At 43.7% G+C, this 19,867-nt stretch overlaps 1 protein-coding gene across 6 annotated transcripts in view; it reads right to left on the bottom strand.

Moving 5' to 3' along the window:
• DLG3 (discs large MAGUK scaffold protein 3) overlaps positions 1-19,867 on the bottom strand; it is a 299,457-nt gene that overhangs the window by 131,095 nt on the left and 148,495 nt on the right. For all 6 annotated transcript variants that reach the window (XM_069747299.1, XM_069747298.1, XM_069747301.1 and 3 more), the window contains one exon: positions 17,372-17,425. In XM_069747299.1, the coding sequence (XP_069603400.1) occupies positions 17,372-17,425 (54 nt within the window). The remainder of the gene's footprint in view (positions 1-17,371; positions 17,426-19,867) is intronic.

The following is a 19,867-nucleotide window of genomic DNA, read 5'->3' on the forward strand; positions in this document are numbered from 1 at the left end:
GAGAGCTTTGAACCCCCAAGTATTTCACTACAGTTTATAACGCAGAGCCATGCAAATAAAAAATATTTTTTTTCCACAAAAATTATATTTTAGCCCCCAGTTTTGTATTTTTCCAAGGTTAGCAGGAGAAATTGGACCCTAAATGTTGTTGTCCAATTTGTCCTGAGTACGCTGATACCCGATATGTGGGGGGGAACCACCGTTTGGGCACATGGGAGGGCTCGGAAGGGAAGGAGCATCATTTGGAATGCAGACTTAGATGGATTGGTCTGCAGGCGTCACATTGCGTTTGCAGAGCCCCTAATGTACCTAAACAGTAGAAACCCCCCACAAGTGACCCCATATTGGAAACTAGACCCCTCAATGAACTTATCTAGATGTGTTGTGAGAACTTTGAACCCCCAAGTGTTTCACTACAGTTTATAACGCAGAGTCGTGAAAATAAAAAATCTTTTTGTTTTCCCACAAAAATTATTTTTTAGCCCCCAGTTTTGTATTTTCCCAAGGGTAACAGGAGAAATTGGTCCACAAAAGTTGTTGTCCAATTTGTCCTGAGTACGCTGATACCCCATATGTGAGGGTAAACCCCTGTTTGGGCACACAGGAGAGCTCAGAAGGGAAGGAGCACTGTTTTACTTTTTCAACGCAGAATTGGCTGGAATTGAGATCGGACGCCATGTCGTGTTTGGAGAGCCCCTGATGTGCCGAAACAGTGGAAACCCCCCAATTATAACTGAAACCCTAATCTAAACACACCCCTAACCCTAATTCCAACGGTAACCCTAACCACACCTCTAACCCTGAAACACCCCTAACCCTAATCCCAACCCTATTCCCAACTGTAAATGTAATCTAAACCCTAACCCTAACTTTAGCCCCAACCCTAACTGTAGCCCCAACCCTAACCCTAGCCCTAACCCTAACCCTAGCCCTAACCCTAGCCCTAACCCTAGCCCTAGCCCTAGCCCTAACCCTAGCCCTAGCCCTAGCCCTAACCCTAACCCTAGCCCTAGCCCTAACCCTAGCCCTAACCCTAGCCCTAGCCCTAACCCTAGCCCTAACCCTAGCCCTAACCCTAGCCCTAACCCTAGCCCTAGCCCTAACCCTAGCCCTAACCCTAGCCCTAATGGGAAAATGGAAATAAATACATTTTTTTTTATTTTTCCCTAACTAAGGGGGTGATGAAGGGGGGTTTGATTTACTTTTATAGCGAGTTTTTTAGCGGATTTTTATGATTGGCAGCCGTCACACACTGAAAGACCCTTTTTATTGCAAAAAATATTTTTTGCAATACCACATTTTGAGAGCTATAATTTTTCCATATTTTGGTCCACAGAGTCATGTGAGGTCTTGTTTTTTGCGGGACGAGTTGACGTTTTTATTGAAAACATTTTTGGGCACGTGACATTTTTTGATCGCTTTTTATTCCGATTTTTGTGAGGAAGAATGACCAAAAGCCAGCTATTCATGAATTTCTATTGGGGGAGGCGTTTATACCGTTCCGCGTTTGGTAAAATTGATAAATCAGTTTTATTCTTCGGGTCAGTACGATTACAGCAATACCTCATTTATATCATTTTTTTATGGTTTGGCGCTTTTATATGATAAAAACTATTTTACAGAAAAAATAATTATTTTTGCATCGCTTTATTCTCAGGACTATAACTTTTTTATTTTTTTGCTATGATGCTGTATGGCGGCTCGTTTTTTGCGGGACAATATGACGCTTTCAGCGGTACCATGGTTATTTACATCTGTCCTTTTGATCGCGTGTTATTCCACTTTTTGTTCGGCGGTATGATAATAAAGCGTTGTTTTTTGCCTCGTTTTTTTTTTTTTTTCTTACGGTGTTTACTGAAGGGGTTAACTAGTGGGACAGTTTTATAGGTCGGGTCGTTACGGACGCGGCGATACTAAATATGTGTACTTTTATTGGTTTTTTTTTTTTATTTAGATGAAGAAATGTATTTATGGGAATAATATTTTTTTTTTTTTTCATTATTTTGGAATATTTTTTTTACACATTTGGAAAAATTTTTTTTTACTTTTTTACTTTGTCCCAGGGGGGGGACATCACAGATCAGTGATCTGACAGTTTGCACAGCACTCTGTCAGATCACTGATCTGACATGCAGCGCTGCAGCCTTCACAGTGCCTGCTCTGAGCAGGCTCTGTGAAGCCACCTCCCTCCCTGCAGGACCCGGATCCGCGGCCATCTTGGATCCGGGGCTGGAGGGAGCAGGGAGGGAGGTGAGACCCTCGCAGCAACGCGATCACATCGCGTTGCTCCGGGGGTCTCAGGGAAGCCCGCAGGGAGCCCCCTCCCTGCGCGGTGCTTCCCTGCACCGCCGGCACATCGCGATCATCTTTGATCGCGGTGTGCCAGGGGTTAATGTGCCGGGGGCGGTCCGTGACCGCTCCTGGCACATAGTGCCGGATGTCAGCTGCGATAAGCAGCTGACACCCGGCCGCGATCGGCCGCGCTCCCCCCGTGAGCGCGGCCGATCGGCTATGACGTACTATCCCGTCCAGGGTCAGATAAGCCCAGGGCACCTCGACGGGATAGTACGTCTAAGGTCACAGAGGGGTTAAGGGTATGTGCACACGCTGCAGATCCACAGTGTTTCCGCAGCTGCGGGCCCGAAGCAGTTTCCCATGAGTTTACAGTTCAATGTAAACCTATGGGAAACAAAAAACGCTGTGCACATGCTGCAGAAAAAAACGTGCGGAAACGCAGCGGATTACATTCCGCAGCATGTCACTTCTTTCTACGGATTCCACAGCGGTTTTACAGCTGCTCCAATAGAAATCCGCAGTTGTAAAACCGCTGTGAAATCCGCAGTGGTTTTGCACTGCGGATTTATGAAATCCGCTGCGGAAAAATCTGCAGTGGACCAGAATACGTGTGCACATACCCTTAGAGTACATCTAATGGATAGGTCAGGGAATGAAAACACAATGTACAAACTTGGCGGAAAAAGCCTAATTCGTACACAAAGGAGTGATAAATGTTAAAGTGAATAAAGTGGGCTTAAATGCAATTACCTTCCATTTACATTCCTGTTGTTGGGACATTATTGTGATCTTAAATGCACATTAAAGAATCCAAAGCAGAGAACAGAGTCAAGGCATAGCAGGAAGAAATCTTACAGTATTGATACATACTGGTCACAGAAAGTTTATTTTTTAGGATCAAGCTGGTAAACGATCTTTCACAACAAATACTGGAATATGCTTGTAGGACGGTAACTCTATTTTTAATTTGCACTGCCAGAACGTCCAGATCCAGGAAAGTCGACTTTTATAGAACAGGAACCCAGACCCAGAGGACACATAACATCTACTTGTAAAAGGTTTCTCATTAACACAGACCAGATCTCATTACATGATATCAGTAAACGAGCACAAACGAATTAACCATATAGTACTCATTTGACCAGTTTCACAAGTCTGACATTCATGGTCCGAGTATACAGTACCGGGCCAAGCTTTCTTGGTTCCTTATGCGTAGGTTACATGTGTGCTCTCTCATCACACTTTTCTTAATTTCACCCGACACTAATGCAATGCATATATCCCACTGGGACAACCTCTTGAATGCCTAACCTGAGACGAATGCTTGAGGAACAAATGGTGTGCCTGTACAAATCAGTGCCTGTACTTCACCGATATCATGTGCTTCATAAAATGTTAGATTTGGAAGGGGCCTCCAGGGTCATCGTGTCCAGCCCCCTGCTCAATGCAGGATTCACTAAACCATCTCAGACAGATGTCTGTCCAGCCTCTGGTTGAAGACTTCCATTGAAGGAAAACTCACCACCTCTCCTGGCTGCCTGTTCCACTCATTGATCACCCTCACTGTCCTTGCCTAACCAGTTCTTTGCAAAAAGTCCCAACTATTGACTTGTTGGATAATACAAGACTGCATTTACTTCACCTTTATCCTTTACATCCCTACTGGAAGGACCCAGTTATTGATTGATGGTCCGACCAGATCGCCCTATGGGGATCATCTAGCTTACAAAGTTTTCTCAAAGCTCTACTTCAAACACCTTGTCTGAAACTCTCTCCTGCCTCCATTTCCTCCAACTTGCCTGCCCCTTACCAGGATTTCTGAGATGTATTTTCCAAGCAGAAGACCGAGATGCTACTTCCACATCATCAATTTGATTACACCACACCAATTTTTCCAGGTTCTCAACTACTCAGAGTGACAGTTCATTCTCTTTCTCTCCCTGAGACTGAGGCCAAGTATAAGGGGTAAAAAAATTCCAAGTAAGGTGAAATTATGAAAAGAAAAAAAAAACACACATTTCCGCAGTTGTTTTGGAAATATGATATGTAGTATACCGTAAGTACAATGTTACCAAACATTCATAGTTTTTTTTTATTTAAGTGGTGAAAAAAAAAAAACACGGACATTCATAAAATAAAAAAAAGAGCCCTTATTGCCATTTTCTAAGACTCCTAAAGCTTTAATTTTGTGGTCAATTGAGCTGTGTGAAGGCTTTTTTGTTTTGCAGGACAACCTGAAATTTGTATTGACACTAAAATAAGATGTTATGAAAAAAAATTTATTTTTTTTTACAGATTTTACCAGTTTAATTAATTTTGTATTTTGATAGATCAGACTTTTATGGACGTGGTTATACCAGATATGTATTTTTTTTACATCTTAATTCTAAATGGAGAAATAGAGGGATGATTGACTTTTGTTGACTTGACTTTTTGTTACATTTTGTAGCCCCCCCTTAGAGGACTTAAGGTACTGTCACACTAGACGATATCGCTAGCGATCCGTGACGTTGCAGCGTCCTCGCTAGCGATATCGTCCAGTGTGACAGGCAGCAGCGATCAGGATCCTGCTGGGAGATCGCTGGTCGGGGAAGAAAGTCCAGAACTTTATTTGGTCGCTGGACTCCCCGTAGACATCGCTGAATCGGCGTGTGTGACACCGATTCAGCGATGTCTTCGCTGGTAACCAGGGTAAACATCGGGTAACTAAGCGCAGGGCCGCGCTTAGTAACCCGATGTTTACCCTGGTTACCATCCTAAAAGTAAAAAAACAAACACTACATACTTACCTACAGCCGTCTGTCCTCCAGCGCTGTGCTCTGCTCTCCTCCTGCTCTGGCTGTGAGCGTCGGTCAGCCGGAATGCAGAGCGGTGACGTCACCGCTCTGCTTTCTGGCTGCCCGGCGCTCACAGCCAGACCAGAGAAGCAGAGCGCCGAGGACAGACGGCTGTAGGTAAGTATGTAGCGTTTGTTTTTTTTACTTTTTAGGATGGTAACCAGGGTAAACATCGGGTTACTAAGCGCGGCCCTGCACTTAGTTACCCGATGTTTACCCTGGTTACCGGGGACCTCGGGATCGTTGGTCGCTGGAGAGCTGTCTGTGTGACAGCTCTCCAGCGACCAAATAGCGAATCTGCAGCGATCCGGATCGTTGTCGGTATCGCTGCAGCGTCGCTATGTGTGACGGTACCTTTACACCTGTAATTGTCTGATTGCTTGTACCAGATTCACAGCAATGCCATAGTATTGCTGTATATAGCAGAAATCACGTCTGTTATGAACACCAGTCACAGAAGCTCCGTCTTGACAGCAGTATGCAACAAGTTACCAGCCGCAAACAGAGCTATGTTCCACTCATGGCTGTAAGGGACAGCTGATGGTTGTATATACAGCCATCATCTGCCGGGAAAGGAGCTAGCTCAGCTCCTGAGCCTGCTCCATTCATCTGCTGCCGACAATCTTATCAGAACGGTCTTAAGGTACCGTCACACTGGACGATATCGCTAGCGATCCGTGACGTTGCAGCGTCCTGGCTAGCGATATCGTCCAATGTGACACGCAGCAGCGATCAGGCCCCTGCTGTGATATCGCTGGTCGGGGAAGAAAGTCCAGAACTTTGTTTCGTCGCTGGACGTCCCGCTGACATCGCTGAATCGGTGTGTGTGACGCCGATTCAGCGATGTCTTCGCTGGTAACCAGGGTAAACATCGGGTTACTAAGCGCAGGGCCGCGCTTAGTAACCCGATGTTTACCCTGGTTACCATCGTTAAAGTAAAAAAACAAACACTACATACTTACCTACCGCTGTCTGTCCTCGGCGCTCTGCTTCTCTGCTCTGGCTGTGAGCGCCGGGCAGCCGGAAAGCAGAGCGGTGACGTCACCGCTCTGCTTTCCAGCCGCTGTGCTCACAGCCAGAGCAGAGAAGCAGAGCGCCGGGGACAGACAGCGGTAGGTAAGTATGTAGTGTTTGTTTTTTTACTTTAACGATGGTAACCAGGGTAAACATCGGGTTACTAAGCGCGGCCCTGTGCTTAGTAACCCGATGTTTACCCTGGTTATCGGCATCGTTGGTCGCTGGAGAGCTGTCTGTGTGACAGCTCTCCAGCGACCAAACAGCGACGCTGCAGCGATCCGGATCGTTGTCGGAATCGTTGCAGCGTCGCGTAGTGTGACGGTACCTTTAAGGGGAAAGTGAGTTTGTCTAAAAAAATCTACATCTCTAGCCAGTGCAGGCTTCTTCTTTATAAAGGAGAAAGATTTATCTTTGATAGAATGCATGGACTATGAATTATCCATTACCCCTCATCTCTGAGCTGTTTGTTCGAATTAAGGGGGCTACCAGCTTCACCAAACTAGGTGTGTGAGGTCCATTAAGGGTCATTCCATCCAAACTGAACATTACCACAATTTTTTTTTTAATTATTAAATTTTATAACTAACCTCACTGATTAAAAGTTAAAATGTAGATATTTTGATTACATCAATTATATTGCTTTTTTATCATACTGGCCTAGTAAATGGGAGTGTTGCACTAAAAGTAACAGTTTCAAGTTATTATGAACATCTAAGATACAAATGTAATAAATGTTTTTTTCCTTAAAATGTGTAGAAAATTTATTTTTTTCCACTCCTAAATATTTTAAAAAGGAACATCAGTGACTTAAATGTGTCTAAAATAGAAGGTATTGCTTTTAGAAACCTAGGAAACTAAAAGCAGTTCGGACTATGTAACACCCGTAACATTTCCTGTAACACTCATAAGTCCAATTATGTTTTCAGTAAAAAAAAAAAATATTGAAGTAATATATAATACATTATAATATTATGTTTGTGTGCTCTTTGTTCTGAAGAGGCTCCTACAAAGCCATGTCCAATTTGTCCATGCTAAGCTGGAAAATGTATTAGAGCAGCATAAACTGCTGTTTCTCAAATACATAATCTCTTTTGGAGATCGATGTATGGGCACACAAAATTTTAGCCAATTTGGATGGGTCACAACTAGTGATGAGCGAATATACTCGTTGCTCGGGTTTTTCTGAGCACGCTTGGGTGGCCTCCGAGTATTTGTTAGTGTTCGGAGATTTAGTTTTCATCACCTCAGCTGAATGATTTACAGCTATTAGCCAGGCTTAGTACATGTGGGGGTTGCCTTGTTGCTAAGGAATCCTCACATGCAATCAAGCTGGCTAATAGCTGTAAATCATTCAGCTGCCGCGATGAAAACTTAAAACTAAATACTCGGAGGTCACCTGAGCGTGCTCTGGAAAACCCGAGCAATGAGTACACTCGCTCATCACTAGTCACAACAGGTTGGTCTTACAGCCTTCCAAAGACTATAAAATTTGGCAAACTATGGCCGCCAGTTTGTTAAAAACTACTCACAAGGGGTAGATCCTCTTACAGCTCTCACTCGGAAGGTAGCTAATTCTTAGAGCTGGAAGGATTGTGTTCAAGCCTCCAACTAATTGTAAAATATTGTTTATTGTTTCTCCACTGCACTGGTCACTATCTATACACCACTCAGATGTTGATTGGTTGTTCTTCCTTGAATTGGATGCCTCAGCTATTTGTGTCAGAGCATTTCTATAAAAACATTTTTCAGAATCTACAAATTTCCACTGCGTTTCTTTCTCCTGCAGAACAGATTTACTCCATTGGTGATCATGAACGCTTAGCCATAAAATCAGCTTTGGAGGAATAGTTGTCATGTACTCAAAAGGAGCTACATTTCTGGTGACCATATGTACGGACCATAAAAATCTGGAGTATCTTCAATCAGCTTGTAGGCTGAATTCTCATCAAGCCCAATGGTCACTTTTCTTCTCCTGGTTTGATTTCATACTCACCTTCCATCCTGTCGGGAAAAAAATGAGGGCTTAAAGGGAACCTGTCACCCCCAAAATCGAGGGTGAGCTAAGCCCACCAGCATCAGGGGCTTATCTACAGCATTCTGGAATGCTGTAGATAAGCCCCCGATGTATCCTAAAAGATAAGAAAAAGAGGTTAGATTATACTCACCCAGGGGCGGTCCCGGTCCGGTCCGATGGGTGTCGCGGTCCGGTCCGGTGCCTCCCATCTTCATCAGATGACGTCCTCTTCTGGTCTTCATGCTGTGGCTGCAGCGCAGGCATACATTGTCTGCCCTATTGAGGTGCGCAGGCGCCGGGCCTCTCTGACCTTTCCCGGCGCCAGCATTACAGAATGCTGTAGATAAGCCCCTGATGCCGGTGGGCTTAGCTCACCCTCGATTTTGGGGATGACAGGTTCCCTTTAAACACATGTGATGCCTCTGTAGATGCACTCTCACATTAAATTAAATCTGAATGTATTGTTGCCTCGTTTTGCTTTCCTCCAATTCTCAAACTAAAAGGCCTTTAATTATTTCAAAGGCACTCTAATGGAAAGTTTTATCTTGGGCCTATTCTTTTGCCCTCTCCGGTCACCTAGGCATACATGTACTGCTGAACTTGTTTCCAGTTTCTACTGTTGAACTAAATAGAAACAAGACATCAAAGAATTATTGGCACGTTGTCCTCAGTGTACACAGTTCAAACTCTCACATTAAGAGCCTCTCGTCCTCTTCAGCCTCTTCCTATACCACAAGAGCCATGGACTGATTTTTCTATGGTCTTTATGGCAGATCTTCCTGAAGTGCAAGGGTTCATTACTATCTGAGTCATGGAGGACCATTTCTCCAACGTTTCTTATTTCGTTCCTTTACCAAGACTTCAATCTTCAAGACTTCAAGAGCTTTTCAAATAAATTTTATACTTCCACGATCTTTCAACTCGTATAGTTTCTGTCTGTGGCAATTTGTTTCCAGGTTCTGGAGGACGCAAAGCAAAAATCTAAAAAGCTGTCTATACTTCTCCTCTGCCTATCACACTCAAAGTAATGGCAAACTGAGATAAGCATTGAATGTGTGGAGCAATTCTATGAATTTTCTCTAAAGGTACCGTCACACTAGACGATATCGCTAGCGATCCGTGACGTTGCAGCGTCCTCGCTAGCGATATCGTCCAGTGTGACAGGCAGCAGCGATCAGGCCCCTGCTGTGCTGTCGCTGGTCGGGGAAGAAAGTCCAGAACTTTATTTGGTCGCTGGACTCCCCGCAGACATCGCTGAATCGGCGTGTGTGACACCGATTCAGCGATGTCTTCACTGGTAACCAGGGTAAACATCGGGTAACTAAGCGCAGGGCCGCGCTTACTAACCCGATGTTTACCCTGGTTACCATCCTAAAAGTAAAGAAAAACAAACACTACATACTTACCTACCGCTGTCTGTCCTCCAGCGCTGTGCTCTGAACTCCTCCTGCACTGGCTGTGAGCGTCGGTCAGCCGGAAAGCAGAGCGGTGACGTCACTGCTCTGCTTTCCGGCCGCTGTGCTCACACAGACAGTACAGGAGGAGTGCAGAGAAGCAGAGCGCTGGAGAACAGACAGCTGTAAGTAAGTATGTAGTGTTTGTTTTTTTTTACTTTTAGGATGGTAACCAGGGTAAACATCGGGTTACTAAGCGCGGCCCTGCGCTTAGTGACCCGATGTTTACCCTGGTTACAGGCATCGTTGGTCGCTGGAGAGCGGTCTGTGTGACAGCTCTCCAGCGACCAAACAGCGACGCTGCAGCGATCCGGATCGTTGTCGGTATCGCTGCAGCGTCGCTAAGTGTGACGGTACCTTAACCTTCATCAAGATAATTGCTGGATTTGCTTCCTTGGACCGAATATGCCCACAACAATTGAATGTTTGAGTCTTCAGGGAAATCTCCCTTTGTCACAGTGTATGGTCAGGAGCTTCGTATTTCACAGCTAATTGCATCTAAAAGTCAACTTCCTGCTGTAAACATGGTATCTCAAGACATTCATGACATCTGGGTTGCAATCCAATTTGGCAGCAGCAGTGGCCAAAATATAGGAGTGTGCTGATAAACACTGTTGACCTGTCCCCAACATCTCTCCTGGTGACAAAGTTTGGCTTTTCACCAAAAACATCAGTTTAAAGTATCGTAAGAAGCTGCTCTCAAGTACTTTGGTCCATTTCAGGTTATTCAGCAAATCAATCTGGTGATTTTCCATCTGAAATTACCTTCAACATTAAACATTTCCATTGTTTTTAATTTTTGTACTTACTAGGTTTTAGTTCTGAATAAAGTCTCTCCTCATGTCAAGACAGCTCTTGGTTCTGCCTCTGATCCTAACATGAAGTATCATACTAACCAAATTCTAGACAGTAAGAAGGTGGCTTCATATTTTCAGCACTGATATCGCAGTAACAACACAACAGACAACGGACAGGGGCACCCTCCTTAAAGGGGTTTCCCATGAACAAAAGTTCAATATAATCAATAGATCTACGACTAATAATTTCCACTATTGAGTGTGTTTAAATAAAATGTTCCTGTGCTGAGATAATCTTATAAATGTGCCTCTGCTGCGTACTGTGTAATCGCTGTGTCTGACTGTGCAGGAACATGATCTGATCATACCACAGCTCCTGGGCAGGGAAGGAAGCAAAAAAAGAAATATACAGACATTACAGCTGGGGATTGCAGATGACTCTTTCTGTGAAGTTAAACATGTTTAAAAACAGGCAGTGAAGAGGTCCATTAGCGGGAACTGATTCCTGAAGGGCTCACGTGACATAATATCATGCCAGACCTGGCAACGGTATTGCAGAGGAACACAGGCCATTTTCCTTTTACATAGCAGAATACAGTAATTGAGAAGGGTCATCCGAATAGTGAACAATTTCTTTAATGGCTACATATACAAGAACTTATTGTCCAAATAAGTCACTTAGGCTAAATCAATGGGGATAGTAGAGCAGGGTAAAGATGAAGCAGAATTCAGACAAAGCTAGAACGTGTGGGACTGAAGGGCAGCCTATATTTTACACACAATCCACAGACGCTACACATTATTACATGCAGCTCCCTTGTCAGCATTAGTTTTCTGAATGTCGTATTGCCTACCCTCCCATCAGCAGGTGCTGAGAGAAGGCTGCACAGGGGAAGATAGTGTTGCTCTTCAGTATTTCTCCCAGCACTCAGTGCTTGCCCATGGCCTCAAACTTTCATCTCCTAACTCCTTTCTGGGAGCTAGGTAGATAAAGCAGATGTATCTCACTGAGTTCCAGGCTATGACTGCTTCAAGCACTGCTCTAGAACGTATGACCGCTTCCTCGCAGTGTCTGGGAAGCTCTAAGAACTCTAGAACCGATGTGCAAGTGTTACCAGGCACTGCCAGGGTGGACTGTCCATGGGTCTGCTGACCTGAACCCTACTGTCTCATATGCCATACATGAGGCTGTTAAGTTCAGGTCAGGATACTCAGCGCACTCATACAACACTGTGAATGTTGGATGTGTGAAATCGGTCTAACTCCTAATTTCTGAAGCACACCACTAGAGAAGGTTCGGTTTATGAGCAACACACTGAGCATCTATGGGATTTCTCTTTAAAAAATTAAGACTAAACTCTCATTCAGAAAAGTTTTTTTTCACGGAGACAAAAAAAATAGTCATAGTTTCATCAATGTTTTGGATAGGATTTTCATCAATAATAATAATAATAATAATAATTTTTATTTATATAGCGCCAACATATTCCGCAGCACTTTACAATTAAGTGTTTGGGGTATCGGTTTTTACCATTAATGTTTCATCACTGATGAAAAAACAAATAGCAAAACTTCTATTTATTACAATGTTAATCACAGTCAGCACATTGATGCCATCCTTGTGCTGTCAGTTATTTTCATGGACCCATAGACTTGTATGGGCAATTTTATTTTATCAGTGACTCGGGTCAAAAACAGAAATGTCTCTACGATTTTTTGCAGGCCACTCAATATATACAGGCATGTGAAGAGCGCAAAAGTCCATAATGGGTATGGACTGAACGTGAACATGCCTCACAGACATCTGAAGGAGACCTAATGGGCACAGGCTAACGCTTTGCATTGAACCATCAAAAAACACTTTCCAGCAAACTTCTAACACTACTGACTGTAAATTAAGTTGACTATAAATTAAGCCTGAACACTTAACTACTTATGATATATACTAGATGGAGGCCCGATGCTATCGCATAGGGAGGGCGGTAATGTCACGATGGGGGCAGGCTTTATAGCGTTGAGAATCTCTCCCCCCATGTGCTCACCCGCCTATCCACTCTCTCTTTCCCCATGTGCTGACTTTTCCCGTCTGTGCTATCTTCTTTGACCTGTCTACCCCATGTGCTATCCCCCTTGTCTGCTGTCTCTCTCCTTCCTGTGCTGTGCTCTCCCCCTGTGCTCTGTCTCTCTCAACCCTGTGCGCTTTCTCTCTCCCCCATCTGCTGTTTTCACTCTTGTCATCTCTTCTTTGACCTGTGTACCCAATGTGCTCTCGTACACCGTCAGACACAATTTTTAAAATGAACTTTCGTTTGTGGGAAAATCCCTTTAATGTGACCGGCTTCCTCTGCCTGCAGACACGTCGTGCATCTGCTGCCGGGATCAGCCGAATGATTCACTGCGCCTGTGCAGAATTCGTGCAGGTGCAGTAAATCAGACCGCCGCCATCTTTGTGCAGACAGATTGCGGCGGTCACATTAAAACTGCGTGGCGGCGGAGTGTCCGCGACGTTGTTCCACTGGTGTTACCGCGCAAGAGGCTGCATATGGCGTATACAGTGTATGTATGTGTGTGTGTGTCTGGTGCATGCGACATATACAGTGTGTGTGTGTGGTGCGCACAGCATATACAGTGTGTGCTTGTGTGTGGTGTGTGTACGGCGTATACAGTGTGTTTGTGTGTGTGTGGTGCGTACGGCGTATACAGTGTATGTTTGTGTGTGTGTGGTGCATACGGCGTATACAGTGTGTGTGATGTGTGTGTTGCTACGGTGTTCCACTGGTGGTACCACGCAAGAGACTGGTATCACCAGCAGTTTCCATATTGAGACACCCATCACTTGGGTGTCCCAATATGATGGTCGGTGAACTTCTGCCGCTTGGAATTCAGGGATCCGGACACATCTGGAAGGAACAGGATGTGAAGACATTACAAGGTAATTATATATTAAGATTTTTATTATAGGTCGCTAAGGGACAGGGACGGACTAGCCATCTGGCAATTCTGGCAAATGCCAGAAGGGCCTGTATGATCGTGAGCCGCCTTGTCTGCTGCGTTGTAATCAGAAGCGGTGTTCTCAAGACACTCATACTGTTAAGAGTTGTGACAGAGCACAAAGTCCCTTACCCCAGCAGGCTATGGGTGTCATTAGAAATATTAGTCTTGTAGTAAATCTTGCTTTCTTCAATCCAGGGTAATATATCCCATCTGGTGCTTGGGGACGGGGACAGCATGGGCCTATATGATTTCAAATGCCAGGGCTGAATTTTAGCCCCAGTTGTACCTGCTAAGGGCTATATGCAGCTTGCTCAGGAGCTGAGCCTGCTTCATGCCAGGTAGATGCAGGCTTTGTTACTTATCGGGCATCTGCCTGTAATTGCTGCAGCCAGACCTTGCTCCAGATGCTGAAGTTTAACCAATTAAATGTCGCTGTCAATCCCTGAACTTGCCATTGAAATGACGCATCTGTCAGCACTCATCAGCCCACCACAACAGGATATTAGAGCCCCGATGGGTTAAAATGGCAGTATGTTGAAGGTTACGGTTGCTGCCTTGTTAGTCCTCCTGTGAAGCTCAGCCACAAGCTAGGCTTCATCTAAGAATGGTAATTTCATTTTATACTGCAATAATATGATATCTTTACTATTCTTCTGAGTGCTACAGAGATCTATACACATAGCTCCTTCTCCAGTTTGCGGTTTCGATAACTATCTATTATACTGACATATTGCTGACTCTAGGGAGAAGCGTATATAATTACACCGGCTTACTGAACTTAAAGGGGTTGTCTAGTTAAAGCAAATTAACACCGATTTGTTGGATGGCACAGCAGGTTGGACACCCAACCTCTACACCATGCTATGCTGCAAGAAAAAGCTGCAGCCCTCAGTGACCCCATAAGGAATGAACAGAGCAGTGGTCCGGCATGCTCTCCGGTGCTCCATTCCATTGGGGATAGAAATGATCCATTCTGCTGATCAGTGCAGGTCCCGGCAGTCGGACCTTCATCAATCAGCAAGTTATCTCCTATCCAGTGGATAGGAAATTACCTTTTTCAAACAGCTGCTTTCAATCTACATAGCTACCTCCATAAAGCGTCATCTTCTATCACAACTTGAAATTAATTTAGGCAGAATAACCAAGGAGAGTAATTTGTTAAGTTGCATAAATTAAAACCATAGTTCTCAATTATTCTATCATATTATTGCACAGTTGGAGGGATGGATCTCTCACTAGGACATTACCAGAAAAACATCGCAAATGACAGTGATGATCCACTGTATGACGCGGAGCCAAAGCTTATAAGTAAGGCTGAGTTCACACAATGTTTCACAGTTTTTCCTGTAGATTTCACTACAGTAGCAAAGTTTGGTGCAGTATTCTCTAGTGTATGAAAAAAAGGAAAACCCGATGAACCAAATAGAAGTTGATTGGATCTGTCAGGAGCAATTTCACAGAGATCTGTTATCACTTTAACAGCTATATTATAATGAAATGCGAAACCTTCATGGGCACAGAACGTGAGTGCGAACATATTTAGCACTTGGACCCTTCTTGGTTATTGGGTAAATATTCTATTTGTATTTATGGACATGTGCACAGATGAATATTCTCCATGCTTGCATCTCCATAGACTTCAGAACTCAGAGCACATAGCGGGCTATGCAGCACATAAAGTACATGTCAGAGGTGCTGGGCTAAAGTGTTCTCATAGGGCTACAGTCTGCACGCTTGGTCTGACCGAGGGTGCATAGGCTTTTAATTGAGAGAGGGAAGCCATAGACACCTTCTGCAGTGTTTTTTCTTCCTTGAAGACAAAAGTATCGGAATAGAAATGCAAAATGTTTAGTCCGTATTCAATTAGTTTTAGGTGTTCTGCACACATAAAATATATTTACTAAAGGAGTTGGCCACTTTAGCTTCACCTTTACATGATATGCAGCACTTACTGATATATGAGTATAACAGGTTCTCCTTCCACTTGTTAGTTGTGATATGCGTTATTGGTGTTGTGTTTTGGACGACAATAGGGAGATTTCGGTTTGATGTTTGGGACTAGCCCTAGGTGGTGGTGGAGGGACGGAGACCGTTTCCAGTCTGGAAGTTAGATAGGGATCAGCGTTTGCTAGACGCAGACCTAAGGTCTGACTAGTCAGCAGAGTTGCATTACATGGGCGTCCCTGACGTGAGTGGAGACCGTGAGAATGGATAGCGAGATTTGAAGTTAAAAAAAAAAAGGAAAAGTGATCAACTGGAAAAGGTTCCTGGGATAAAACGCCTAGTAGTACAGCCCCAAGTTTATAACTCAGAGGGGTAATGGGTCTGGAACAAATAGAGGCCATGAGATGAAGCGCGTGCCCGAGGCAGGAGTTTCAAGGCGTTAGCAAGTTGAGAAGCTAAGTCATGGCCATATTGGCAAACTAATTCCCTTAAGAGGGAAGAGGACGTGAAATTGTGGGTTGAGAATAGGATTCTCACTAAGTGGACTGCTGTAGTGTGCTGGGTGGTGGTGAAGACATTGAAAGGTGAGGCCGGAACAAGTCAACTTGAAGAGGTATAGATACTGTGTGTGAAGATGCTCTGTATTGGGAAAGACATGTTCATGAAGTTATGCACCCCGCTATCTATTGTACATAGTTCCCATAGTTACTGTCAAGTAAAAGGCAGTTTATTTTTGAGTGGTGGTCTCCCTCATTGATCTGTTCAGCATCTGGTCCTGGCCAGCCGAAGTCACCGACATCATGTGGCCTGCAAGGGCATAGCACCTCTTTAGACTAAGTCCATACACCCAACGAGGACCCCACCTTCATGTAACGTGTCGAGGTGTAAGAAACAATGAATCTCGCCCATTGCTACCACCCCAAGCCACGTTACACCTGGACAGGATTGGTCGCTTGCTCCGCCATCAGAGGCAATTTTGTGGACGAGAGCTTAGCAGTCTCTGAATAAATCTGTACTAACAAATGCAGGAAGAGAACCTGCAATATTTTTATATTAATAAGTTACAAAAAATGATGTCTCAAATATATTTGACTAGAAAGAAAACTTAGTCAACCGCTTTAGGCTAGTCGGATAATGGGTAGGTTTGAATTAGCTATAATGTGTATGTCAGCAGTCTTTCATTTCCACGGGTCCCATTAGTTATCCATTTTTGTTTGTTTGTTTTAAAGGGAATTTATCCATAGAACCAACCCCCCTTATATTGGCATGTAGGTCATAGGAAGTTCAATAAAATGATACCTTGATGTCTGCAATCCATTGTCTAATTTCAGAGAAATACATGTTTTTTCTTAATATGTATATAAGCTGTTAAGATCTATGCATGGGACATTGGTTTCTCCCAATAATTTGCCTCCAGAGCTTATTTTAAATGAAAGGAGGCGTTACCACAGCGAGACATGTAATGACTGACAGTCTGCTCTTTTGATTTACATGTCCCACACTGGTAATCCCATTCAGTTAAAACAACCTCTGGAGGCAGATTGGTGGATTTAAAGAAAATCTGTCAGTAGGATCAACCTTCCTAAGCTGTCTATATGGGCATGTAGATAAGAAGAACCTGAATAAAACAATACCTTTATATCTGTGATCTGATGTTTTATTCCAGAAAAATCCACATTTTCTTAATATGTAAATAAAGCTGTTAAGATCTATGACACTGATCTCCCTGAGAATCTGCCTCCAGAGATTATGTTAAATGAAAGGGGGTATTGCCAGTGTGAGACATGCAATGACTGACAGCCTGCTCTTTTGATTTACATGTCTCACAATTGTAATGCCTGCCTCACAAGGTCCAAGAGATCTATGCAATGATGTATACAGCATGTATAGTGAAATCTGGTTATAGATCCACTTTAAAGTGTTTTAGTGTATTGAGGGAGACAGACAGACTCATACGATAAGATAAAATTAGAATAAGCTAGCATTTCATGCTATTCTGATTTCATTCAGTTCACTCACCGAAGAGCCGTGGTCCAGGCAGTCTGTGTTCACCAACATGGGTGTAGCACCAGCCTGTAGAAGATAAAAACAGAACGTTGGAGACATGATGCCATAAATATGATGAAATACAGAGATAATTCCAATAATGCAGGCAGCTACGGTTATCATTGATCCTAAATGGCAGCCTACCAGGAAATAAAGCTGAAGGAAATAAATTATGCATTAAAAAAAAGAGTAATATAGCAGTTTCAATTTTCATATGATGGGTATAAAGATCATGGTCTCCCAGAAGGGATGCCAGAACTAACATTGTGGATATGACTTTAAAGCGCCTATAAGCAGCTCTATAATTTCAGCCTTAGGTCAAGTTCACAAGGTGCATTTCTTGTCTTCTTAGCGAAAAGAAAAAGTGGGTACAACAAATAGGAGAGGCACCAATCTGCTCTGTTAAGACCCAGTCATACAGAAAAACATATAGTTTCCTCACGTACCGGAGACACTGACACACGTAGACACATAAAAATCAATGCATCTGTGCAGATGTCATTGATTTTTTGCGGACCGTGTCTCCGTGTGCCAAACACGGAAACATGTCAGTGTTCGTGGGAGCGCACGTATTACACGGACCCATTAAAGTCAATGGGTCAGTGTAAAACACGTATGCAGGGAAGATATGAATCGCGGCTTCAGCACCAGTGGGGGGGAACAGCGCTTAATGTAGCGCTGTCTCCTGCACAGCACACGGACTGCACACGGACAACGTCCGTGTGCGGTACGTGTTTTACACTGACCCATTGACTTTAATGGGTCTGTGTAATATGTGCGCTCCCACGAACACTGACATGTCTGTGTTTGGCACACGGAGACACGGTCCGCAAAAAATCAATGACATCTGCACAGATGCATTGATTTTTATGTGTCTACGTGTGTCAGTGTCTCCGGTACGTGAGGAAACTGTCACCTCACGTACCGGAGACACTGACGTGTGAAACAGGCCTAATAGCGTTTTTCACGTGATTGTTTTACTTTAACACCTGCACAGGGATGTGGACTTACACAAAGGCCCCAAAGTCAGCTGATGGCCGGTGGTGCAGGCTGGCAGAAGTAGTCAGGTCAGAACCATGGGACCAGACCAAAATCAGCAAGAAAAAGGATACAATGAAGCAATGTGAAAGTGCACAGGACTAACCAATAGTAGTCACAAGTATGTCTGGCAGTGACCTGGTAGCTTTAGTAGGGTGTGGTGATTTCCAGTTGGCCAAAGCAGGGAGCTAATTACTGGACAGCACACACAACCATACTGCCAGACTGAGAAGCACTACAAGTCCCTGCCACCCTAACCTTAATGGTTGGACACAGCCTGCGCCACCCACAGTTTCTGGTCATCACCAAAACTGTCTGCAGAATGGCACCTGGTGACAGAAGCAAAAGTTGCAAGAACAGGTCCTGGAGGAGATGTGACATACACATTGTACATGGTAATATGTGGAAACGTTTATTTACTTCTCATTTTTTATGAAACATTGTTGATGGAAAAAACATACAGCATCAGCCAGAAAGATAGATTTCTGAAAAATGAATTTAGTAGGTTATTTAATTTAGATTTATTTTCTATTTAATGACACAAAGCGCTAATGCTTTTTTTAAAAGAAAAAACCACAAATGTATGAACGCCGCCATGCATATACACATATAGCGGTCTCTACTGATGCCAGGTGGATAAGTTGATAATGTTTTTGGTACTTTGTAACCAAACAAGATCTCCATAACCAACCTGCATCGGGCAGAATTCAAGAGACGGTGTATTGTAACAAATAATATTTTAATATTTTCTTAAGCCGTGTTCCCACATCGCATCTTTGTTGCAAATTTACAAAAACGCAGTAAGAGTATATGCACACGTTGCGAATTTGCCTGTGGAATTTTCTGTGCGGATTCTACATCTCTTGGCAGAAAACGCAGGTCAAAATCTGCGCGTTTTTATGCTGATTTTGTACATTTTGCTGCGGATTCTGTGTAGATTTCATGTGTTTTTAGCCCTGTGGATTTCTATTACGGAATGGGTGCAGAAACGCTGCAAATAAATGACATGCTCCTTCTTTTAGGCTATGTGCACACGTAGGAAAAGAAGTGCAGAATTTATTGCACAAAATCCGCATCTCCTGGCAGAATCCGAAGCTGTGGATTTGCCGTGGTTTTTATGCGGATTTTGTGTGCTTTTTATGCGGAGTTGCTGCGGATTTTGTGTGGATTTTCTGCAGATTTTGCCACTGCGGATTTTTAACATGGAGGGGTGCAGAAACGCTGCAGATCCGCACATAAGAAGCGACATGCACTTCTTTGAAATCCGCAGCAATTCTGAACTGATTTTTCCACACCATCTACACAGCTTTTTTTTCCCCATTGAATAACATAACATTGTACTGTACATCACAGTGCGGATCTGCAGCGTTTCTGCACGGAAAAATCTGCTGCGGATCCGCAGAAAATCTGCATCTTGTGAACATAGCCTTA

The sequence above is a fragment of the Ranitomeya imitator genome, chromosome 2 (genome assembly GCF_032444005.1).
Source record: "Ranitomeya imitator isolate aRanImi1 chromosome 2, aRanImi1.pri, whole genome shotgun sequence".
NCBI lineage: Eukaryota > Metazoa > Chordata > Amphibia > Anura > Dendrobatidae > Ranitomeya > Ranitomeya imitator.